The 27203-nt window shown below is 38.4% G+C and overlaps 1 protein-coding gene across 19 annotated transcripts in view; it reads right to left on the reverse strand.

The window, feature by feature from the left end:
- Positions 1-27203, reverse strand: part of LOC139963602 (gamma-adducin-like) — a 294340-nt gene that overhangs the window by 2884 nt on the left and 264253 nt on the right. For 18 of the 19 annotated variants that reach the window (XR_011791627.1, XR_011791625.1, XR_011791630.1 and 15 more), the window contains 11 exons: positions 26394-26558; positions 25154-25574; positions 24000-24113; positions 18509-18601; positions 9919-10019; positions 9486-9680; positions 6874-6953; positions 6650-6701; positions 5631-6026; positions 5222-5435; positions 92-170 (listed from right to left, as the gene is read on the reverse strand). Coding sequence is in view for 2 of the 19 variants with exons in the window: in XM_071964537.1 (XP_071820638.1) it covers positions 25266-25574; positions 26394-26417 (333 nt within the window). In the remaining 17 variants the exon portion in view is untranslated. The remainder of the gene's footprint in view (positions 1-91; positions 171-5221; positions 5436-5630; positions 6027-6649; positions 6702-6873; positions 6954-9485; positions 9681-9918; positions 10020-18508; positions 18602-23999; positions 24114-25153; positions 25575-26393; positions 26559-27203) is intronic. The other variant, XM_071964538.1, reaches the window with a different exon arrangement.

The following is a 27203-nucleotide window of genomic DNA, read 5'->3' on the forward strand; positions in this document are numbered from 1 at the left end:
AAAGTTTCTTTCCAAACACAGTAAATTGAATATTTTGAATATTATTATTATTATTATTATGATTATTATTATATTATTATTAAGTACATACCTAGAATGGAGGCCGCCTGAGCAGAGGGCTTCAAGCCGTTGATATCTTGTGCAAGAGTGTCCAATTCCTCTACCTCCACCTATTGATTAAATGAAACCAAAATCTAATCATGATGTCTTCCACATTAAGTTTTTAGGGAGTGTCACTACCAGACAAGCCCTATAGGGTTTTTTAGTACACTTCCTTTCACAAGTTTTGTTTCTTATCTCCTTCTATGTCATATGTCATACTTATGTTGAAATAGAACAAAAATCAATAAATGAAATGAAATAAATGAAATTAGTTACCTTTTTTTTAATTTGAGTAAAAGTTTTGTTTTTGTTGCTGTTGATATCAAAACAAAAGGAGTTAAACCCCTGGTCGACCTGGCGAGAGGTCCTACGGGGGATAATAAGTTTGTTTTTATAGAATAGACATTTTTTTTTTTTCTTGGAGAGGTTGTCTATGTTCAGTCAGGGAATTGCTGGTAAATGAAGTCTTATATATTTACATAGGACAGGATAGCCATAATCATACCCGAAGTCAGAGTCGAAGAGTCAATTAGGGAGGGATTTCTAAAGGAGAGGAATTTTTTAAGTACTGAGAATTGTGGAGACGGAGTGGTTTCTATTGTTTGGGTAGGGAGTGGTTGTGGTTTCTATTGTTTGGTAACAATATAATCTGTATATATAAGTATACTTGGGCCTAGACCCATTTAGGAAAGGTTTTCTTTAATGGAATGAGACTTTAAGTAGTAACAATTGTGAATACAAAAAGGGTTTGGTTTTTGGGTAGTGAGTTGTTGCGACTTTGTATTTCAGGGGGAGGTCTTCAATCAAAGGGTCGTTCTCGAGGTTGTTTTTGTATAACTTGGTATTGAATTCTTTAAGTCGGGTGAAAGTAGATTTTGTGTTTCCTGCACGGAGAACGTACAAAGTAGCAATATAGGTAGGGATTTTGAGTGCGAGTCGATAAGCTGTGGTGTGGATTCTGTTTAAAATTTGTTTATTGGGATTAGAGATGGTAAGCAGGGAGATTCTCCCGTAACTGAGAATCGGTTTTACTTTGGATTTATAGATTTGGATAATTGTTTTCGGAGGGAAGTTATATTTGTGTGAGAGGATTTGAATGGATTTAAGTTGGAACCAGCAGCGTCCTGCAGTTCTGTTACAAAGTAGATTAAACGATAATTTGCCATCGAAAGTGGTACCAAGGAAGGTTGCATTAGGAGTAGCAGTGATTGAGGTGTTGAAAAGATTAATTTTGGAAATATGGATATGGTATTTTGAAATTATTATGGAGAAATTGGCTAGGTTAGATTTTGAGGGATATATTTTTGTTCTCCACATCGAGCACCAATTTTCGAGATGTGTTATTGCTCTTTTAATATTTAGTTCCGTCATATAGATATTTTTACTGGTGCTCCAAATGGCTATGTCATCAGTGTACTGACTATAGTTGCATTCAGATAGAGGGGGGGATGTTCAAATCATTAACAAATAGGGTGCAGGGGAGGGGGCTGAGAACAGCGCCCTGTGGAGTACCTGCACCAAGTGGAATAGGTTTTGATTGTTGGTTTTGTAGCATATTTTGGTATTGCGCTCACTAAAGAAAGAGGAAAGAAGTCTGGTGTAATTGGAGGGGAGATTAAAGTTAAGTAGTTAAATTCTTATGCCGTTGTGCGAAGTTTTGTCGAACGCCTTTTTCGGCATCAAGGAAGAGGGCAGTGGTATCATGTTTTTTTATGGAGCCGATGCGAATTTCTTTGGAAAGGTGGAAAGTTTGGTTTATTGTAGATTTGTGTGCGCGGAGTTAACCTGATTGATACGGGCAAAGTGATTAATTTGCTCAAGGTGGTTTCTGGTGCGGTTATCTATAATTCTTTCGAAAATCTTACCTAAGGCTGGTAGGAGACTAATTGGTTGATAGTTTTGAATTTTGGTGTGTCTTTACTTAGTTTCGGTATTAAAATCATTTTGGCGGATTTCCACAGGGTTGGGAAATGACCCAGTCTAAGGAGTTTGTTAAATAATGGGAAAATATGAGAGTTAATGAATATAGGAGGCCGACGGAGGGGAATCTTTTAGCATTAGGTCATTTATGTTGTCAAGACCAGGGGAGGAGGCATTTTTGCATATTCAGTGGCACTATACCAATCATTTATATCTATTTCTTTGAGAAGGGATGTTTTTGTTGAGACATCCTTAGAAGTTGGGGATAAAGCTGGTTGCATTACAGATAATTGTACGGTCTATTTTGCAGGGATGAGACTGAGCCGGGGAAAAAAAATCTGAAATTTATTGATCGCCGTCCTGGGGGAGGGGTTTAAGGGGACACCCCCTCCCCTTCAGAATTTTTTTGTCAGGTAAGGAGGGCTTAAATGCAAAATGGTGGACTCTAGATGGAATCTATCACGTCACGTAACTCGCCAACAAATTGTGGAATTTCTGCTTGTATAATTTATCCATTAGCTTTTTTGAACCAAAAAAAGGCTTTTTTGCTTGCTTTGTGCTACTTGATTCCACCACTGGTCAAATTCGGTGTTCCTTCCCTTCACAGTCCAGCATGTTCGGCAAAAAAAATAAAAAATAAAAAAATAATAAAAAACGCGAATTACGAGAAAAAACGCGAAATTGAAAAAAAAAATAATCTGAAATCCGCGTTTCCGCGGAAGAGTCTCATGCCTGATTTTGTGTTGGAATCTGTTATCGTATGGAGGGCCATCTAAGATATTGAATATAGTTTTCAAGTATGATTCACTAAGCTTTATTTGGTCTTAAGTTTTTGTGATGAGGTTACCTACTTTATCTCTAAGGCATTCGTCTGTATTACCTGTGTTTGGGTTGTAATGGTTTTATGATATTTTTTTAATTTTTCCAAAAGTGTTTTGGGTTTTTGTCATTAATGATTGAATTGCATTTGTTTTGGATTCGGTTTTGGTCGACCGCCGATATTTGTCTATTTATTTGTTTTTTAGGTTAGTTAATTTAGGTTTTTAGAGTTGGATCTGGGGAGATCATATAGGTTCTATGTAGGCGACGTCTGAGTTATTTAGTGTAAGAATATTCCTATTTAGTTGTGGATTTCTGTTTTGTTTTTAACAGGCAGTGTTGTTTGAAGGTATGAAAGATATGCTGTCACAATATATGCCGATGTAATTTAGCTTGTTGTTGTGGTAATTGGCAATAGTGTTGTTTGTTATGATCCCTTTTTAAATGATGTCCAGTCTGTTTTATTGTAATTATACGTTAAATCGTTATTTTGGATGCGACTGAGGTTTATGTCTAGCTCAAAAAGGAGTGGAAAATGGTCACTGATTAGGTCATCTTCTAGGATTTGAATCGAATGAGTTTTAGTTGCAAGGTGGTTTGAGGTTATGGCGTAGTCAAGTAGTTCAGTATTATTGTTTATTGGGTTTATCCTAGTTTTGGTATTTTGGTTAATTATTGTTAAGTTGTGTTTATCACATATTTCTAAGAGGTATATGCCTTTTTCAGATATTTTGGTGCTACCAAAAATGATGTGGTGGGCATTTAAATCTCCTAGTAGTATTGCATTTTTATTAAAACTTTTTTTGATTGTGGATATGGGCTCATTTGGGGACTATAATAGCTAATAATGTGGAGAGGTTTATTGTCTCTTTCGAGTACAATTTCAATTGTTTGGGTTTGTTTGAGAGGGTGGCTTTGAGGTTGTTTTTTTCAGCAATAAGTACTCCTCCCATAGAGCGAGAGATATCGTGTCTGAAAGTTTGGTAACCAGGGATGCTAAGGTGGGAATTTTTATTTAGTTTAGTTTCATTTAACGAAATGATATCCGGGGAGTGGTTGGCGAATATAGTAAGTAGGAGGCTTAATTTTGGAAGGATACTGTTGATGTTTAGGTGGAGGAACTTGACCGAAGGAGGGAGTGTGCTTGTCATGTAGGTGATTGAGGAGGGCTAAATATTGAAGGATGGTGGAGACGTTCCATAATTACAGTTTCTGGGATATTTAAGTTTAGGTGTTTTAGTGCTAACACGGTGGCGTAACTGGCATGGTCGTCAGATTTAATATTAATGTTGGCTTTTTGGAAGGTGTATTGTACTAATTCAATTACAAAGGTTGCGATATTAAGTTTTTTTTCAGTGACGATTTTATTTGTTATTTCAATTTTAGGGGTAAAATTGGTTACATTCGCGTAGGTTCTTTGTTCTTGTTGTTTGTTATTATTTTCAGTTTTAGCTTCTTTAAATTTTGGGCATCCTTTGTAAAGGGCGACATGAGTCCCTGAGCAATTGGCACATTTTGGGTTTTCTTTTGCTTTGGGACAGTCTTTAACTCTGTGGTTTTTGCCACATCTGAGACATCTGGTTTGATTTTTGCAAGCACGGTGGGTGTGTCCAAAAAGTTGACATTTGAAACATTGAGTGATTTGGGGGGGTTCGTGGTATTCTTCTGTTTTGTGTTTAGAGTATCCTAAGTAGAAACCTTGTTTGATTAGCGATTGTTGAGGCTCTTGTTCTTCAAACGTCATTTTTACTTTCCAAGTTGTATTGTTTGTGGCATGACTAATGAGTCTTTTAGTTTGTATTGGGGTGTATTCTTGGTCTTTGAGTTCTTGTTCAATATCTTTGATTTGAATTTCAGGGTTTATGCCACAGGCTACTATGGAGAAGTTTCTTTGTCATACTTTTTGGGGGATTCTTGGTTTGGGGTTGCCTAGTTTAGTCTTTTGAGTCCATGGTTTCAGGAGGATATTTGCAGATTTAGGGTCATGGGGGTGATTAGGATGTCGTTACTACAAAGATGGTTTATATTTGAGATCATGGCATTTGGTTTTTCTTCATTGATTAGTTTAGCAAGTGTTTATTGGGTTTTTTGATAGTTCTGGTAAGATTCCTGATACAATGATTGTTTGAGCGGACTTTTTGGTGGTTGGTTTGGAGTTAGGAGATGGGTTTATTTCAACGTAGATTGGACGTTGTCTTTTTCTGCTATTTTTGTACAGGGATCAAGTCATTAATGTCTATGTCAAAATCAGAGAGTTTTAGGTTTTCGACTAGGGGGGCAGTTATAGGTGGGTAAGGGGTTGTCATATTGGCAAAACAGCCCCTCCCTACGGGTTTTAAATGGCTTCTATACCATGAAATTGATCATAAACTTCACTTACCAGAAAGAATTAGTCTCCAGCCTAAGACGGCGGACGGAAAGAATAGGAACTCCTTTTGAAGAGACACACTATGAATCGAAAGTGTACTCGGCAGCGTTGTGTTGGTATCCAAGGACGCGTACGTTTTGTAAATGGCGAGTAAGTCATAGAGTGAAGGATGATGGGGTGGTGCTCTGTCAAAAAGCTAACTGTTGACCAACATAATCCACAGAACCTTAAGGAAAGGAGAGGAATGCAAAAGAAGTTAGCCAGCTTTCTTCAAAGTAAGTCTCGTACATTTAGCACAAAACATTAAACACTAATTAGCAACCAATTCCAACAAATTTTAGGCTGTGATTGAAACTTTACTGGTGGAAACATAATTAAATATATATTACATTTTTATGAACCTTTCTTTCTTATGACTAACCTTGACTGTATATTGCAGCTTTCCAGCTTAGCTGGTGTTTTTCCATCAAATCAGCTCATCTTTGAGTTTACTGATCTTGACAACAATCAACTGTCTTTTTAATTTACCACAACCCAGACCAAACTACAGGGATGAGACTGAGCTGGGGGAAAAAAATCTGAAATTTATCAATCGCCGTCCTGGGGGAGGGGTTTAAGGGGGGGCTTAGATGCAAAATGGTGGACTCTAGATGGAATCTATCACATCACGTAACTCGCCAAAAAAGTGTGGAATCTCTGCTTGTATAATTTATCCATTAGCTTTTTTGAACCAAAAAAAGGCTTTTTTGCTTGCTTTGTGCTACTTGATTCCACCACTGGTCAAATTCGGTTTTTCCTTCCCTTTTCAGTCCAGCACCTTCGGCAAAAAAAAAAAAAATTAAAACTTAAATCTAAAAAATAATAATAAAAACGCGAATTACGAGAAAAAACGTGAAAATGAAACAACAAAAAAATCTGAAATCCGCGTTTCCGCAAAAGAGTCTCATGCCTGACACCAATTGGCAACTCTTTCCAACAATCTGAGGCAACGATCATCAATTTAAGACAACCAAATTACTAATTACAAAATGATTCCAACACACTAAGGCACCGGGTCTCATTAATTTAGCACAAAACAGACCACACTAGTTAGCAAATCATATCAATAAACTAAGGCAAAACTTATAAATTTAATACAGACACACCACACTAACTACCAACAAATTATCACAGTACTCCTCTTCAATTTAGCACAAACAGACCACACTAATTAGCTACTCATTCCACCAAACTAAGGCACAATGTCTCTTTGATTTATCACGAAACAGACCACACCAAAGTACCGACTGGTTCCAACAGGCTAAGGCACCGTGTCTCCTACATTTAGAAATCATCTTGACAACTATCAACTGTTGAGAGGACAAGACTGATGTTCATGATACTGGCTCACACTGATGTTTCCCTTGAAACTAAATTTTTCTCCAATTTCTGTTAAATCACCTCCAGATAACACTTCCAGATATCTCTGTAGAGGACAAGCTTGAAGGATCTTCTCGTATTTGGTGGAGTTAATGATCTTTCTACCACTTGTTCTAAACCTGATCCAGCTTCATTACAGACATCCAAGACTCACAATTTTCCTTCAAGTTTCTTCATCTTCTTCTTTCACCTGAGACAGTATTGTAAAAGATAAGAAGATTTCATATATTGGAAAGCAGATAGACATCGTATTTGGTGGAGTTGAGATCTTTACCAAACAGAACGTTTGGATCCAAGCTTGTTGAGCAACATAGGCCACAGATCTCTGATGAAAGGAGAGGAATACAAGAAAAATTAGTCACTTTTCTTCAAAAGTAAAAAAGTCAACCCTGTTAACAACCAAACTGTCAGCCGTGAGACAAAACATGTATACTCTTCTAGAGGGGCAATTTGTGAAAGAAATGGAATTTTATGGTCAGATCAAAGATATTGGACACTGGTTTGAACAACTCTCAAGAAAGACCTCACTAAGTACCAACTCGTTCCATCAAACTAGGTACAATGTGTTATTAATTTTAGACAACCAAAATACTTATTACAAATTCATTCCAACAAACTAAGGCAACAGGTTTCATTAATTTAGCACAAAACAGACCACACTAATTAGCAACTCATATCAATAAACTAAGGCAGAACTTATCAAGTTAATACAAACACACCACACCAATTACCGACTGGTTCCAGTAGGCTAAGGCTGAGGTCTTATACATTTAGCACAAAAATGTCTCCTACATTTCTAATTAACTAGAGCACCAATGTTGCAGAAGCTCATACCTTTTCGAGCTTAAAAATGTAGGGCCCACAAAACCAATTTTGGGCCTGTGAGGGATACCCCCCCCCCCCTCCATTAGCAGAATCCTGGCCACACCACTGGCTATAATTCCTATTTTCCCCTTTAAATCCTATTTTACCCACTCTCTCAAACAATACCACTGACCTACCCTATTAAACTTTCTCCCCTCTACCTTAGCAGACATAACAAGCACTCCCTACAAGGCATAACTTCACAAGCTGCCTACATACCTCAGGCTCAAAGACTTCTAAGAATTGGCAAGTGCTGATTGGCTATAGGGCTCTCATGCTTACAGTTCAACAGTTAATAACAACTCCCAGCCCTGCTTTAATTCCACTAACAGCCTCTGCAGAGCTTAACCACAAATGTAAACAAACACTGCAGACACTGGGAGACAAATTAAAGGAGCTTTGGCAAAAAGTGAAGGCTCAGATTTTTTTAAACAATGGGGATTAATTGTAATTAATTAACTTTTGACCAACATTTTTTAGGCATCACCTTATTCATACACAATCCAACAATCATCAGTTCAACTTTGAATATGATCCATCAAAATCTTGAGAAGATTGAGATATTTGAAAATATTACAAAGAATGACCGCCGATGACCCCCTAAATGACCTTTGACCTCAATTTTCCGAACACCCCTCGTAACTCTTATCCCGAGGAACATTGTGACCAAGTTTCATTATAATTGGCCATACACTGTACGAACAGGAGCAATTTGAAAATATAGGGCCGCAGCCCGGGCCACAAAAGACCCCTAGTTGATCTTTGATCTCAAATTCATGAACACCCTGAAGGTAAAACTACCATAGTACTATCGTGACAAACCCTCAACATTGTACCATGGAATCTGTAGGAGAAGAAGCATTTTGCGTATTTCAACAAAATGGCCCATTACGGCCCACAGGTGACCTTTGACCCCAAATTTTGGATCATCTCTGATGGACCTATACCTAATGGTCCTTGTGTCCAAGTTTCATGAAATTCCATCAAACACTGTGCGAGTGGGAGCGGTTTTACCAATTGTTGACGGATAGAGTGATAGACGCCGCACTGTAACAATAGCTCACACCAGCATGCTGGTATGAGCTAAAAACTACTGTAATACCAATAAACTAAGGCACCATGTCTCAATAATTTAGCACCAAAACAGACTACATTAATTAGCATCTCATGCCAATAAACTAAGAAACCAATTAGCTTCATTTTGATGTTGTCATGGTTGCTTGGAATGAGTGGAATGTGTCACTCTGTACAAACTATATCATGGAACTTGTTCAGCCTTTCTGTAAGAATAGTAGTTTAGCACAAAAAAAACAACATCAAATACCAACTGGTTCCAACAGGCTAAGGCACCATGTCTCATACATTTAGCACAAAAACTGACCACACCAAATACCAACAGGCTAAGGCACCGTGTCTCGTACATTTAGCACAAAAACTGACCACACCAAATACCAACTGGTTCCAACAGGCTAAGGCACCGTGTCTCATACAATTAGCACAAAAACACACCACACCAATTACCTTTTTCAATAGGCTAAGGCACTGTGTCTCGTACCGTTAGCACAAAAACAGACCACACCAAATACCAACTGGTTCCAACAGGCTAAGGCACTGTGTCTCGCACATTTAGCACAAAAACTGACCACACCAAATACCAACTTGTTCCAACAGGCTAAGGCACCGTGTCTCGTACATTTAGCACAAAAACTGACCACACCAAATACCAACTGGTTCCAACAGGCTAAGGCACCGTGTCTCATACAATTAGCACAAAAACACACCACACCAATTACCTTTTTCAATAGGCTAAGGCACTGTGTCTCGTACCGTTAGCACAAAAACAGACCACACCAAATACCGACTGGTTCCAACAGGCTAAGGCACCGTGTCTCCTACATTTAGAAATCATCTTGACAACAATCAACTGTTGAGAGGACAAGACTGATGTTCATGATACTGGCTCACACTGATGTTTTCCTAAGTTGAATGTTACTTTTTCTCCAATTTCTGTTAAATCACCTCCAGATAACACTTCCAGAGCTCTCTGTAGAGGACAGGCTTGAAGGATCTTCTCGTATTTGGTGGAGTTAATGATCTTTCTACCACTTGTTCTAAACCTGATCCAGCTTCATTACAGACATCCAAGACTCACAATTTTCCTTCAATTTTCTTCATCTTCTTCTTTCACCTGAGACAGTATTGTAAAAGATATGAAGATTTCATATATTGGAAAGCAGATAGACATTGCCACTAGACTCATTTTTACACACTCCCTCCCTTCCTCCCCTCCCTCCCCCTGACTACCTAAACAACCCTGACTGCTGCCTCATTGAAACAAATGTATATGATTGTGGTTTAATGGCAGAAATAAACAAAACAAATACCAGAGCTTAAATATTTCTGTGTTACTATAGTAAACTGCATACCCAAACGGAAGCATTACAGAATCTTCAATGTCTCAGACCTCCAGCAGGATCTAGTCACAGTTCATGGAGTCTCCTTGTGAATCAGTGTGGCCAATGCAATGCTGTAAAGACAAGTATTAAAGCAATATGTACAGTATATATATACCTTTGGTGTGAAATAAATTTTAGTATTTTTTTTAAAGTAGTCTTACATCAGATCATCTTCCAGTTTGCGTATGCAGATACCTTTTTGATGAATGTTTACAAACATGAATAAACTGTACCTCTTTTTGTTACTAAGTGCCTGTTTATTTTTAATACTTGCAATATGACTCTTTAATGAACCTTACTAGACATTGCTATCAAACCTATGGAGTACTACGTAAAATGCCAAAACTTCCTTTGATGTATATTGTTCACTATAATGGTCAAGCTGATTGAAAGGAATTAATTCAACACAATTTGAGAACATTTCATCAGCCAAACAATTTGGAGAGCATGTACTAGTTTAAACAAACTTAGCAAGCACATTCATGAGGAGCTGGAAAATTGAAAAAATGTCTGAAATACACATCATTCTTGAAACAAGAAACTTGACAAGTGAAATAAGGACCGACACTTAAGCTACAACATGTACACTTAGCAAAGATGAAAACTGGCTTTTCAGCCAATACACAAGTACCAACAACATATTAGTATATTCATGGTAAACCCTCATGTGCTTCCATGACTTCACCTGTGTAATAATATTCTATATCAACAAGGACAGAGATACTATATCTTGTACTTATCTCTCAATACTCTTAATATGTGTTTACCATGAGTTGTGTTCCTCACAACTTTCAATGTTTTCAAATTAAAAACCAAATTGCAGACAATTACTCAACAATGAGAGGTTGACTTGGCAAAGTTTGAATTCGGTTTAATAATAATCAAAGTTTCAGTGAGACAGTTCTGCAGACCATAAGATCATGCCTTAGGCATCAAAAGAAGACTATGATCTGATAAAGATATGCCGAGAGTTGGACCAATACTGTTAAGCCTAGTTTCAGGTCAAAATTATGCTAGTTGATCAAATTAATACATACATGTATATCAATTTAGTTGCCTATGCTAGGTAACATCAGCTTTCATGGAGAGTTTTCTCCATACTTGTCCATCACTAACATCAATTAGACCACAGAGCTAGGCTTATTGCTTGAGAATTTCTTTTTACAAAGTACCGTTGCTTGTATAAGAAGCCTAGGATAGGCTAGTTCGTCCTCATCTCTATCTAGCCTTTGCTTTGGTAGGCTAGCCTATGTTTCCCATTTTCATTTGGTGGTAGGCCTAGCCTGGGGCCATTTGTTCCCTCCCCTAACAGCGTTATTTTCCTCCCACTTAAAAGTTGAGTAACTTACCTCCCCTACATCATACGGGAGTCAAGTACGTTTTTACTGGAAACTAACATTTCCAGGGGAGTTAACTAAGGTTTTTCATGGGAGGCATATTGGCTAGGCTATGTGGAAAGAATAAACGTTGTGAGTGGAATAACTGTAAGAACAGATTTAAAGGGAGAAAGGTAAAGTTAAGGGTGAAAAATAACATGGTTAAGGAAACTAACATACTATTTTCAAGGGAGGAGACTGTTGTTCTGTAGGCTCTGACTGCATATTCTTGTAGAGCAAGCTAAAGAAAGTTGTGATAGTATGAAAATAGAAAATGTGACCAGGTATCTTCCTTGTGTAACTGTTCAGTGATTGGAAGATAAAAAATGTTTGTGAATAGGCCGGATTGTTTGCATAGGATTGTATGCGAACATGGGGTAATTTACATGTGTGGAATTCATAGTGGTAATGGGTTGTTTGCTTGTATGGCATTCATTGTGGGAATGAAATAACATAGACAATTTAGCCTATACAGTAGGTATGCCCTCCTTGGTTCCTCTCCTTGTTTTCCTATTTACCAGTTTCTTCAATTACTACAAGTACTGTACAAGTGTCTCTTTGAAATATGTTCATTTCTTTCACCAAACTCTCCTAAATCACAAGACACATTTACTACGTACAGTTGCTTCACTACTTAAATTATTTCCACAGCCAAGCCGTCTTTCTTTCCTCCCCTGAAAACATTGGTTTCAACCCCTAAAAATAATTCCAGGGAGGAAACTATTGTTTTTATTCTGGAGGGTTGGAGAAGAAACCAACGACCTTGCCTGTCATGATGGAAAAAAAAGGAAAGAGAGAGAGCTTTCATCCTAGGCTAATTTGTCCGGCTGCGAGTTAGTTTCTTGAGGATGTGTTACTGTTAGTGTTAAGTGCTAGATGGCATAGCCTAGGCTATGGTAGGAATTTAAAGACATTTAGGCCTAGGCAAATTAAGTTAGGCCTAACCTAACTGTACTAGCCTTAACCAGAAAGTAATTAGGCCCTACCAGCTAGGTCTAGTATTTTGTCGGAAGATATAAAGTGACTTACTTTACTTACGTTAATTGTCTAGGCTAGTGAATATCATATTCATGTTTAGGGTTACCCCTACTACATGCGCAGTTGCTTAATTTACTTTACTGCGCTTGAATTTGCCTTTGTCGTAAGAATAGTTTATAAATAATTGTTACGACTCGTCGTAAGAATAGTCACGGCCTATCATATTAGGCCTAGATTAGCATTCCAACTAGTAGTATAGACGCCAGTGCCTACGTGAGCTAGCCTATCGTTAGGCCTAAGCGATACTATTATATGATAGGCTAGCGTAATTTCTCACGCTCGATGACTCAAACAATGTGAAGTACTTGCTTGCTCCACAAAACTAATACACAACCTTCGAGCTGGCGAATATATCTGCCATTCACATTCTTTGGCAGTTACCCCCCATACAGAATAGGCTGCAAATTACAATTACGTATGCATACTTTTTAAGAAAAAGTCACCCAGGAAAGAACCTGGGCACGAAAACCAAACTACCAAACGACTGATGCCCCAGTCCCAGCCCCAGTCCCCTTGCATCGGGACTGTGACTGTGTGATCATCGTATGCATTATTAGCCAACGGCTGCCAGGAAGCGAACTGCACTGCTCGCGTAACCTTTCGTGAGCTTTACATACAGATCATAATTCGCGCTCCGTTGCTTAACCTTTGACCACGACCGTATGCGTCTATGGCAAGCCATGTGGGACAAACACTGCATAATATATCAACGTATTAATTGAAAAAAAAAATAAACTAGCAATGACATGCTAGATGCATATCCATTTGAAATCATTATATTTACAACGAAACAATTCAAATGGTCTCATAAGATAGGCCTAAGGTCATTAAACATGTTGGTCAAGATAATTTATTGAGTTCGCTGCGAATCTCGTCAGAAAAGTTGTTTCAATGACCAATATATCATTACCCGAATGGGTTGGTCTGGCATTAGGCCTAGGCGGGACAGTAGGCCTACTGTTATGATCAACCCGGGGGGGGGGGGGGGCGAGGGTGTAGGTATGGCGTATCCATGGGACAGACATTCTAAAGATAATAATTTACACTTTTTGAGGGGGACTCTTGGAGCGAATCTTGACATAAAAATGTCAGCCAAAAATTGTTTAGCTAGCTGCATGAACATTTTCAGATACAACAAATTTTGGCAAAAACTGCTAGAATTTTGTGATAAAATGTCACATTTGAGATTTTTTAGATAAATTGTCTGAATTTTTAACCCATTCTCCAATATAAATGAAGGTATTAAATGAAATTCACTGTTTCTGTGATCCATGTAGAGGTTTTGTTCTTAAAGTACAGTCTTACCTTTTTGTGCAGAGTTCTAGAGCATCTGTTCCTTATGCATGTCTTGAAGTAGAGGTTGGGTAAAGTAGAGGGTTGCTAAATTTTAATAGAATCAATAGTTATATCTACTTCAGTTGCTGTAACTGTATCTTAGGTGCCCCCCCCCCTCCCTATGCCAGGTTTCATCTAGGATGGACCACTGGTGCTGTGATGGAGTGGATAAAGGCAATGGCATTTGAAGCAATGAGGTTTGGCAATCAGGAGGTTCTATGTAAGGTGGGTTTATCATCCAAGAGCAGTCTACAGTTTTCCCATCTGAAATGAGTTTCTAAATTTTATATAAAATGTTGAATTGGAAGCCACCCGTAGTGTACGTTGTGATCCATACGCCTGTGCAGGCTTCTCCCACATTTGTGTTTGGTTAAGCTTTGTAAAAATAACTGCTCATTATTATTATTACAAGGGCCGTGTAACCCCATTCTTACCTTTGGAGTGGGGGGAGGGGGTATCTGCACTTGTTGGATGTGTAGTGCAATTGGACGCCAAGATTAAGAAACAGAAAACCACATTTACATAATGTTACAGCTCTGATATAAATCTTAGCTTTATAAGAAACTCAAAGGAGAGCCATTTATTTTACCACTCCGTGGAAGCTGGAATCCTTTTTATTTATCAACAGCATACATACACACCATAATTGAATGATAATTGAACAGTAACATAAAAGATAAAAGTACTAAAACTGAAAACATGATAAGAAAATGACATCCCTTGATGAAAGTACAGTGAACTGGAGCCTCTGGAGAGAGATGTATACTTATACAAGCCTTTTAATTAGGTTGTGATATTGTGTGTTCAATCACATCTATAATAATCAACAATGTGGGTAATCATTAATAAGTACTCATTTGAGTGTGAAAATAAAGCCTACAGGTTGTCAAATAATTCATTGTTAACAGTTAGATCATATAGCAAACAGAACAAGTAGCTACAAAGGAACGTACTTCCTTCATAAAATGTCGCCCCAAGTGTCTTGCAGCATATATTATGTAACTTAATTATACTCAACTATCAGAGTGAACAACAGAGTAAACAACTCTACAGTAAAGGCCACCATTTGAATACTGTACTATCTTCTAAATGAATGGAAACAGTTAAAAAGATAGTTCATACTGTTCCAGTCTTTGATACACTGTGTATGAAACCGGTGGGGATTATAAAGGTAGGTTTTACACGCTTCACCATGATATAAGAAATATAAGGGTAATAAAAGGAATATCATACCATCAAAGAATATATAACATTAACTCAAAGGTCACTGTACATCTTGTCCTTTGATGTTAAAGTCTCACTATGCATTCCATCTGGACGGTCTGAATAATAATGTTTTGGAGGTTTCTATTCTCGCTCGTTCTCTGAGATTCGGCCAAAATATTTGGCAAACAATGCACCTACAAGATTGTCTGCTTATTAACTACACAATGGTACCAAAATAGGGTTAGGGAACAGTTTGTTCGTGTTTATTATGGAAGGCATAATGTGGCTTTATACCTAAATATCACATGAAAGTAGGTACAAACAATGAAGGATATTCATCAGAACACAACTACGAGGCAAGTTATAAAACCAACCAATTTACTCAGTTTTGAAATGTAAGTAAAAACAGAGGAGCTGTGTGCTATTCATGACCAACATTTTTGTTTGTGTTTACGTCATATGAAAAACTCAAAGTACCCAAGAAAAAATTGAAACCATAGAAAATAAGTTGACAGTCGGGTCAAGTAGCTACTGGATAGTTCCCTAAAAACACTTTAATGAGTTTTAATTCAGCACCGTCGAAATGGGTGCAATTAGTCCGTAAATATATGATGCTTGGCATGGCAAAACATGGATGGGACAGATATTGAGACTTTCATATTTAGAGAGGACAGAAACAAACAAACAAGCAGAGACTTAAAGTTGAATCCAGATGTCCTTTTATCACTGAATGGAGAATCGGTTGAGAGAGCATTTCAGAGATGAAGCCTGAATTGAAAGCTAAAAGATCAATCAATTTTGTGAAGTAGCATTTAACGTACTACACTTTTCATTCAATTCTAATTACCACCAGGTGAAGGCAATATTATGCAATATTTCTGTACGAAATCCTTGGTGTATTTCTCCCCCTCCAACCCACGCCCAAAGAGGTGCAACTTCACATGGCTAATTAGCCTGACCACTCTGTCCCTTCTGCTATATGAAAAGTAAAGTAAGACATCTTAATCCTCTCTTACATTTGATCTTTCTGTGGTTTTAAGAATTTTGCATATTTTAAATATTCAGGGTGGCATTTAACCCCCCCACTTCCCCATACCCATCACCCTTCACCACCAAGAAAAATGAAAATGGATTAAGTAAACAGGGTGAGAGAGAACTTCAGTTGCTACTGATGTTTGTTCTAATAATGTCCTCATAGATACGGAAACCTCAAGTCTGCAATATAAATCCACCGTGACAAAATGATGATATTTCGGTTGCTTTTATTCCCAAGATGCGCTATTGTTCTTGTTTTGTTATTAAATTTATTTCCTATTCCTGTTGGCCTGGTTACATACCGTCACGAGAATCCGACAGTGGCGCATCCTGGTCGACCGAGTGGGGAAGGAAAACCAAAACTTGCAACAACATCAACGACAACGACAGAGTAAATACAGACTTGTGACACGTTGTGACAAGTTGTGACAACGTCACAGCAAAATCACATCATTGTAGCAAATGCCCAAAAAGATGGCTGAATTAAGAAAGAAAACAGTTTCTCCTTTCTCCCCTCTTTTTGGTCGAGGCAACATCCCAGTTTGGAGAGAAAGTCAAGCAATTTTGGGGGATCTAGTTTAAGGAGATTGAAGAAAGACAGGGTTTAAAGGTGACATGCACTACTGTAATTTGACTAAAAGTGGAGCTATATTCCATGCAGGCAATTTAGATTAAAGGAGCACTTTTTTCCCCATTTTTTTTGTTTAAAACTGTTTGTTAGCCAAACACTAAAGCTAGAAACAGTAAAAACATGGTAAAGACTAACGCTAACAGCTAATATGGACATAGTCGGAGGTTAAACTTCCTCTTTGTGTAATTTCTATCATTTGAACATCAATTATGGTCGTATTTGATATGGAATACATGGTTTGGTTTTTTACTGAGATTTCCCAAGCTGAATGCTACTTTAACTGAACAATAAACATAGAGTCTGGCAGGATCAGAACCGATGTTTTCAGAAAATCTGGCAAATCTAAAATAATATTCTTTGAGAATCTCCTGGGTATTAATTCTCTAAACTATAGTTTCATTATGAAATTATCTTCTTTTATTTTTTTTCTTTCTGATGTTCAGCAAAGATACACACATTACAATAAAAACATTTTTTCATGCAAAACAAGGGTGAAAGTGAAGCTTACGAAAACAATATCACTTCAAAAATAATTTCAAAACAAAACACTCAATTGAAAAGTAAACAAAAGCTGCAGGCAAGTCTTTCAAACATGTGTGTCTAGTCAAACCAATCCGAAAACAACTGCAATTGAGGGGGTGGGGATAGGTGGGGGGTAGAGGTTGGGTAGAACAGCACTGATCAAACCGAGTTCACCAACAAAAGTAAAGCAAAGCATTGATTTATGACTCACATAAAAGGTTACATGATTTCTACACTTAAACCAATCACTTTGTGTAATCATTAATGAAGAATGTCAAAACAAGCCATAACTGAAAGATATTTGTTTCCAAGTAAGCTGGCTTTAGTAAGTTGAGATTGATCAATTAGTTCGATCTTATCAATGGAAGTTTGTTCAACCTATTGATTTTAACATGAAGTGCAACTCCAGTGGCATGTCCAAGTACTAGCTTCAGTGTCAATTTACCCACACATTTTACTGGGTGGAGTGGGGTGGGGGGAGGAGGGGGAGTGGCTAATATCTCAACTTTTCCCCGTAGCTCATGTACTTTCTTGTGGTACATTCACTGATATTACTTACATAGAACCTAACGGAAGGAATGTCGAGACCATCCGTCATTTTCACCGCACTTTAATAAGTACACATGAATCGTATCCTAACGACTGTCACACCAGGCACATTGATAAAACAAAATTGCCCCCCCCCTCCCTTTTATTTTCTCTCTTTCTATTACTTAGTGCTTGTTTTGGATTAATGATGAAGATTTTTACAATTTTTCTAAGCAACGATACTTAAGTTTTTGGCAGCCCATTTGTAGGTGCGGTCAAGATAATGCTTAATCAAATAACATAAAAATAATTGTTGGGATTGGGGGATAGGCCAGCCAAGCTACTGTATTACCTAACTACAGACAGAAAAAAAAGACTTTCTATTCTTAAGTTAACTGGTACAAAACTGGATCAAACTTTACCATATTATTAGATCTTGATCAATGTTTACAATATTACTAGAGGGTCATCGGGCTGATACAGGTGGTTTACTCTCGAACCAGTGTAAAAGCTTAAATGAAACAGGACACTGTTGTGCTGGTATGAGACGTGTTAGAACACAACAGGTAGCGAGGGCGCTTTATTCTGTCCTTGTCTACAGTAGCATACCCGTACAACTGCTGTGTAACCCTACACCAACTTATTACGGTCTTGTCCATGAAACAAAAAGCCTTATCAGCTGACATACTACAGAACTTAGTCGGTATACTTTATACTAGTATGCAAATCATAAACAATCTATAAACAGAAATAGGTGGGTGGCTCTGCTCTTCATAATCTAAAACAAGAGATATCCTTTAAGAATGTGGACTTAATAGATAAATGCAAAGGGGGTGGGGAGAAAAATGGAAGGTAGAGGGGGCCAGAGACAAGGAAAATTCCAATGCACCTGTGTTCTGCAAGCATCTCCATTAGTTATACCTGCCAGAACTTCAGAGATGGGTCCAGGGTGCGTCTAATTCCCAAAACGCTCTTGCCTAATCTGAAATTCAAAGAGTAAACATCCTCGTTGGTAATATTATAACACTTCTATTCATAGTCTCTCTGCCATTAAGGATGAGGCATTAAAAATTCATGCCTTTTGCCACCGCAGTCCTGGCACCAGCTGCAAGGAGCATGTGGCATGAGTGCTAAATGCCTCGTTCTGTTGGATGCAGGTGTGACCTCATCAATTTTTCATTTCTGGGTAATATGGTTACGGAAACTTCACCGGCAGACACTCTTTGGGACATCTATCAAAGATGTCAGAATGACAGAACACATAACATAGCACTAAAAAGACACATAACATAACACTAAGAGGACATTGAATAGTGATACTAAGGAGGAGAGATTTAAGAATGTTTAAAGTTCTCACAGCAAATTTTTGAGCCTTGCTAAGGGTCTGCTGTGTGTAAAATGATCCTGGGTGGGAAGGGGGTAGGGGGTGTTGGATCTGCCATCGTTGTATTGAAAGAGCGGCGATTTTAATGGCTTTAGAAGCGACATAAGAAACAACATTTCTCCGAGGGAATGGTGTAACAAACTCGTGTGTATATTTACAACGTTAATAAGCATGACAAAAACACGTGACTTGGGAGCACACAACTAACACCCCCACTTGCTCTCATAATAATAAACATCTTGTATGAAAATTACCTTAAAGCAATATGCATATTGTAACTTCTTGTGTTCAGAGTGTTCAAATGTTAAATACAGTACATCAGTTACCAAACAGGAATCGCTTGAACTTGTTGATCTTTGATTTTGTTGCTGGTTTTGTAAAAATATCTGCAACCATATCCTCTGTTGGGCAATATGTAATGTTAACCTTACCCTCATTGACCATTGTACGAATAAAATGGTACTTAACATCAATGTGTTTTGATCTTTGTCGGTGAACAGGATCTTTACTCAATGAAATAGCACCTTGGTTATCTTCAAGAATATTAGTACAGTGATAAATTTTCTTGTCCATACCATTCAACAACTGAGTTAAGTATAAACTTTCTTGTGTTGTAGCTGCCAATGCCATGTATTCAGCCTCACAAGTGGATAATGCAACTGTGGGTTGCTTCTTAGATTTCCATGAAACGAGTGGACCATCCCCAGTCAAACTAAAACAATAACCAGTTGTACTTCTTCTGTCCTCCACTGAAGATGCCCAATCTGAATCACTGTAAGCAAGTAACCTTAAGGGTTGACTTGATTTCTTGAAGCATAATTTGTGATCAATTGTACCTTTTAGATACCTAAGAACATGTTTGGCAGTATTCATGTTCTCTGCTTTAGGTTCTGACAAATGCTGTGACAATCTACTTACCACCCAACTTAGGTCTGGTCTAGTGCATGTCATGGCATAAATCAAACTACCAACTATTTCACGGTAATTCTTTGGATCAACAGCTTCACTACTGTTATATTCCAATTTCTGTTCACATGGAGTGGATCTGGGCTTACAGTTTACCATTCCAAATCTTTCTAGCATTTTGCTGATATATTTGTCCTGGCTCATCTTGATTTCTCCCTCTTTTTGCTCAAAATGGATTCCAAGGAAATATGATATCTTACCCAAATCTTTCATTCTAAATTTCTTCTGCATAACTTCCTTGAACTGATTTAGCAAGTGTGTGTCACTAGCTGCCATAATCAGATCATCAACCCAAATAATGACTATGATCATGTCATTTTTAATCTGCTTCTTGTAGACACAATGATCTGATGAATTTTGAACAAAATCATTTTCAACAAGGTACTCATGTAATACTTTATTCCAATTTCTACCCGACTGTTTCAACCCATAGAGTGATTTCTTTAACTTATAAACCAACTTTTCTCCTGTGTCTGATAAAACTTCAAAGCCTTCTGGTTGCTCTAAATAGATTTCTTCAGCAATAGGAGCATGCAGGTAAGCAGTTTTGACATCCATCTGATGAACAATCAGATCATTTTGCACTACCAGTTGCATTAAAATCCTAATTGATGTGATATTAGCTGTCGGGGCAAATGTTTCTTTGTAATCTATCCCCTTCACTTGATTGTAACCCTTGGCGACATATCTTGCCTTAAATCTCCTTGTACCTTCAAAATCCTCTTTAATTGCATACACCCATTTTCCCCCTACTGGATGTTTACCTTCAGGTAAAGTTGTTATCTCAAATGTATCATTCTCCCTTAATGAATTTAGCTCTTCTTCCATGGCATTTTTCCATGTTGATATATAAGGTGAATTTACTGCTTCCTTGTACGTTTGGGGAATTCCACATACTTTATAACAGTAATCAATACCAGTCATAATAGAATCTCCATCTTCAACATGTGATACATACTCATCTAAGTATTTGGGAGATTTTTTCACCCTCTTGGGGTAGTAACGTCCTTGACTTACATCACCCTTACTTCTTTCACTGTGGTTTTCCTCTGAACCACTTTCCTTTAAACTTTCTCTTGTTATTTCTCTTTGAGACACATTTGTCTTACTTCCATTATTGTTTTCAGGAACATGAGCATCACCACTAGACTCCCCACATGTGTATTGTTGAGGAAACAACTCAACTTCATCATCCAATACATCAGTTTGGGTTTGTTTCTCAATACCTCTTTTCTTACAGAACTTGACCAGCCTGTTTTTAGACACCTTTCCACTGTTTGCATGATACACTAGGTATGCAGGACTATTCTTGTCATACCCAACAAAAATTCCTTTCTCACACCTAGAATCTAGTTTCTTTGGGTCGTGCTTATACGCATAACACTCTGATCCAAATATCCCCATTTTGGATAGATCAGGTTGGTTCCCTGTTAACATGTGATAAGGGGTTTGCTTAATGCGGTTGTTGAAACATCTGTTTCTAATATGGGCAGCTGTTTGGACTGCGTATGTCCACAAGAACTTGGGCAAACCCTTGTCTATCAATAGACACCTCCCCATTTCAAATAGAGTTCTCCACTGCCTTTCAGCGGTACCATTTTGGTGGGGAGAGTACGGTGAAGAGGTTTCATGCCTTATGCCCATTTTCCTTAGTACTGACTCAAAAGCATTCCCTGTGAATTCTGAACCATTGTCAGACCTGATACATTTTACTTTGCCATAAGGTGCACAATCTGCCAAAAACTTTTCCAATACTAATGCAGTGTCACCCTTGTTTCTAATGAAATAAACAAATATGGCTCCTGAATAATCATCGGTGAATGTTGCTGCATATTTGAACCCATCCTTAGCTACAGGGTTAATAGGTCCTGCTAGGTCTGTGTGAACCAACTCTAGGGGTGTGGTGGCCTTAGCATCTAGTTTTCTACTCCTACTGTTTACAAATTTTCCTTGAGTGCATGTGTCACAATCAAATGTTGACTTGTCAAATTCACCTTTAATTTTCATACCTTTGACTACATCTTGTAATTTAAGAATATCTTCAAAATTACAGTGTCCTAAAATTTCATGCCATGTATGAACATCATATACAGCGTTAACTCTGTCACCTACTATTTCTTCTTCCACAACGTTCAGGTAGTACAATCTTCCTTGTTCTTTAATGTTGAACGTAGTACCATCTTTGTGGGTAAGTATGTTGCATCCTTGCTTGAAGGTCACTGTGGCTCCATTGTTGGTGGCAGCTTTAACAGAAAACATGTCCTGTGGGTAGGAAGGGATATACAGTGCCGCTTCCAGCATAGATTCTACATTCTTGCCTTCTGTACTTAGCAAGGTAACTTGGGCGTTTCCACGTTTTAGCGCTACATTATTTTCTCTTGTCCCATCAGCTAGCTCCATGTAGTGGTTTTCTGGATGGAATGTATTGTCAAAAGAAACAAATTTTGATAGATCTGTGATTATATGTGATGTAGCTCCACACTCTACCATTAAGGTTCCTGGCCCTCCTCTTTGACGTATGTTGCTTGTATTGTTGCCAGCCTTGAATGAGAATGTGTGATCTTCTTCTCTAGTTTCGGTCTGTTCCGCTGTTTGCTTTGCCTTGTCCTTGCGATTATGTCTTCTGCAAGTTTCATCACTGTGTGTGGAACTGTTATGGTAATTACACCATCTTGGCAATTTGGTTTGAGACTTGTTACTTGTTTGAAGCTTATACGGGCACAATCTAGCAATATGTCCCTCATTTCCACACTGATAACATGTAAGTCTCCCTTTAATTCTTCTACTTCCAGTGGGTACTGTACCTGTACTTCCTGCCTTCATGACGTTGTCAAATTTGTCATGCGACTCGACTCGGAATTTCTCAGTCTCCTCAAAACTTCTCAATTTGCTTTTGAATTTGGTAAAAGTAATCTCATCGTTGCTCTGTGTGATGTGAATAGCAAAGGGTTTGAAAGAGTCTGGCAATCCTTTTAAAATCATTGCTATCAATAACCCATCACTTAGGGTCTCTTTTGCATTATGTAGGGCTGTAATGGCTTTTTCTGCCCTAATTATGTAATCAGTAATGCTCTCGTTTGGTCCTTTCTTGAGAGAGGTTAGCTCAGTGTACAGCGTAATGATACGGGGCTTTCCCTGGTTCGAGTAATGTTCTCTCAGTATCTTTAGGGCTTTCCTTCCATCATCGGCAGCATCTCTCATTACCAACGACAGGCTTTTATCATCTAAAAACTGTATCAGTTCAGCATAGCATTCTTCGTTCTTACCTACGACATCATTTACGTTAGGCTGTCCACTGCCAGCCTCACCTTCGGGCGGTACGTCTAGACCTAGTATGGTATCTTTCAGTTTCATCATACGTAGATGTCCGAGAAATTTCGTTTCCCACAATTCGTATTCATGTTCGTCCCCGTTGAAGGAAAGTCTCTGCCATCGACTTCCTGGATCACGCCTGGGCCCATAACCTGTTGGATCTGCCATCGTTGTATTGAAAGAGCGGCGATTTTAATGGCTTTAGAAGCGACATAAGAAACAACATTTCTCCGAGGGAATAGTGTAACGAACTCGTGTGTATATTTACAACGTTAATAAGCATGACAAAAACACGTGACTTGGGAGCACACAACTAACAGGGGGCGTGAGGAAATATACACCCATCCGCTTCAACCTACCATAAAAATACAAAAGTAGTAAATAGCACAACTTAAAAAACTTTCTTAGGTGAACCCTCCCTACATGTGGAAATGGCTCCCTAAATGGGGAGTCCGCTCCCTACAAGGGGAGAACCCTACCTACGTGGGGAGTCCGCTTCAACGAATCCAGGGCAACACCCACTGATACACTTTTACATTATCTTTCTTTTTTACCACTATTTCTACAACATACCAGATACATCATTCACTCCTCGGAAGACCGAATTAGGGGAAAGGCGAAAAAATGGGAAAGAAGTGAGAGGAAGGAGAAAGTGGTGACAAATAACAAAAATAAAACAATCAATTAGAAATAACAGTGTATAACGTCATCAACGTACAGTTTAAACCTTCTTCCTCTTGTACTCCTTATGATCTTGTCCCTGTCTTGCAAAATGTTGTGGATCGTTGATAGCGACTGCATCACCACTCTTGGGGTCCTTGTCACCTACCCACTGTGAAAAATGTAACCAGAGAGAAGAGTTGTGGATCACGCATAATCACTGGGTTTCCATTTGGCCTGTTTCCTACAAGATTTCTAACCGCAGGAGCGTAGCCAGGGGGCGAAGGGGGAGACCGCCCCCCCTCGATTTTTTTTTTGTATTTTTTTTTATGATATCGAAGTTTTATAGTAGCTGTTATAAGAGGTGTTAATATTTGTTCACCAATAAATTAACTGTGTCTGAATTTTCGAAAATTCCCTGACCAACATTCTTCATCATACTTCCCTCTACTCGTGCAATTTTGACCGGTCTGTTAGGGGTCGAAGGTTTTTTTTCTATATTGGTTGTCCATAGATGATATTTTGTGCAACATTATGGGCATGTTTGAAGTGAATTTGTTTATTCAATTCGAACAAATAATGGGCTTTAAAACCTCGAAAAGTGGGGCTGACGGGTATTGTTGGCCGTTACGTAGTATTACCTACAAAAGCAATGATCCACAGGAGATGCAATGAGGTCCAACATGATGTGTGACTGGTGTCAATCTTAAAATAGGTAATGGATGAAGAAAAAACTATGTGGAAAAAACTTGGTTCTCAGGCAAAAGTGTTCATCTGGTTGGTCATTTTCAAGCCTGAGAAGTGCCATTTTCGGTGATCTGGGGGCTATCAAAACCAGAAATTTTCTTGTACGCTGCGTGCCAACCGATGGTGGCGCTCCGCTTAGATAGTAATATACAAAATATCACAAAGCGCGAGAACAATTTGGGGGATGAAAGTTGCTACGCGCCTGCACCCAAGCAAATGTACCCCATCAATATTTGAAACAAATCACCGCCCCGGATCACATTGTCCAGAATGGTGACAATCCCGCTTCCCCCTCCCCCCAACAACCCTTCTGTCCCTGTTCTCCCTCTATAAAGATCAAACATTTGCTAAATAAATAGCAAACAAACAAAGGATGACTAACTTCTGATAATTCCATCTGTAGGACATTTTAGATTTAGATTTTTTTGTTTCTGGAAAGTGCTAAAATCAAAACATTTTCATCACCTTGGCAAGTGCCTCTTCGATGTCTTGAATTGTCAAAGTCCCCAAATTGCCCAAAATTAAGGATTGTGTTGGGTGATTCTGTCAAACGTCCGGATGATGTGCCTACCACCAATTACATGTCACTACTACTCAGGTGTATCTTTGTCTTGTATCCCTCGTCTTCCCCTTTCTCTCCCCAGTTGGCATACTTTTGAGCTACCTCCACCTTGGAGTATGTGTTTGGTGTGTTCAGCCATTTCGTCTTCTCCTCTGCCTGCCTCCTGTTCAACATCTTGATCGATGACTCGTATCTGCTCTTCTCAAATTTGTTGTCGTAGATGTAGATGAAGTTGGTGGAGGCTGCTGGGCAGGCGACGTCGCTCTTGGGCTTCAGTTCGTGTCTCACAAACGGCTGGCCGTACACGTTGCCTTTTATGTAACCCTATAACAAATTAAAAAGTTCCTGTGATCAAATTTTTGTGCTGGTTGCAGATCTAAGTCACTCTTACATCTAACATCAGCAGCACAACATTCCTCCATCTTTGTCTTCTTTGCTGTTTTACTTATGAAATGATTACATATCAAGTCTTCCACAAGTATCTCTTTGAAAATCTCACACATTCGCTGTCTTTGGTGCATTCAGAACACAATTGGAACATTCCGTTTCTATGCCATTTCCATGAAATACTGCACAAGTTTGGATGCAGGTGATCTTGAAAATATTTTCAAAATGGGTGGGGTGTACTACAGATCACTTGTAGGGAGCTTCATGGAGTTCCCCAAACCGATAAAGTTTGTATTATGTTCAATAGCATATGAAACCATTCTGATTATTAAGTCAAGAGCTTGCCAATACTATATATATATATATATATATATATATATATATATATTGAATCTAAGAGAGTATCAAGCTGTAACAATTAGAGTTTCAAGTAAGACACAAATCAAATCAAATGGTGTATCCAACCATCCTGATACGTCACAGCTGTTTACTTTGACTGAACAAAGCTACCTGCTTATCCATACTGACTTCCTACAACTCACTTCTCACTGAATTATCTCACTTAATAAAGCGTATTAGCTTGGTACACATATGATCAAAAACCTCATACGTTAACTAGCGACGCCATCGGTTGGCAATTAGCATAGTAAATGCTTGCTATGTCTGCCCAGATCTTTAAATGCAAATAAGGCTAGTTGGTCTGCTGCACAGACGTTGCAGCACGTGAGTTGGAATTTTTGCGTTTTGAAATCTTACCATATTGTCCAAATGTCTCATCATGGCTTCGAACTCCAGTTCACTGACCTTCAGTTTGTGTCCTGTCTCACTGACCCCACCTGCGTCCTTGGCAGTCCCTTCGCCGAACTTGTCTCTGACTTCATCCGGTAGGTGGATGACATTATCCAGGCCTACGGCATGTATCTGTCACGAATAATTAGCATACGGTAAAGCGTTTGAATGCAGTTTGTTGTTACATTATCGAACACAAGTCTTACGAGGGACTCTTTTAATCTCTCTTATTCCTCCTTTGTGGTTTCTCGTCGCTGACTTTGCTCTGCTGGTCCTAACACTACTAAGGAGATTCTTATATTTGTCATCTTGTATATGCCATCGGAGGAATGAAACTCAACAATTTCATATAAGAGGACGACAACATCGTACATGATTTGCCGAAGAAACCATCTGTTTGGCGTTCATGCTTCAAAAATACAAGACCCACTAAAGAGTCGTTTTTAGCTTAAATCCGGTTTGAACTTTCGTCCTTTTGATGAAACCTTTGAATCCTCCTCAATTGAAGCATTTTGTCTTCCATCTCTCTGTCAAGGGACAAAAGAGCTAAATACTGCCATTACAGAAAAAACACAGAAATGCACTTCTCCTTCAACAGGCAAATATTTGAGCAACTGTCTGTCTGGGCAATAATACTTCATTTGTTCCTATCCAACAAAAAAAATTTGTCTGTCAACAAAACTGGACCAAACTTGGCTATTTGATAATTTGCTCTTTAATGAACAAAAATATATCAACTTCTCTATGGTGGATATAACCAATGCCTGGATTCTGCAA

This window comes from Apostichopus japonicus, chromosome 22, assembly GCF_037975245.1.
Source record: "Apostichopus japonicus isolate 1M-3 chromosome 22, ASM3797524v1, whole genome shotgun sequence".
In the NCBI taxonomy this organism is placed as follows: domain Eukaryota; kingdom Metazoa; phylum Echinodermata; class Holothuroidea; order Aspidochirotida; family Stichopodidae; genus Apostichopus; species Apostichopus japonicus.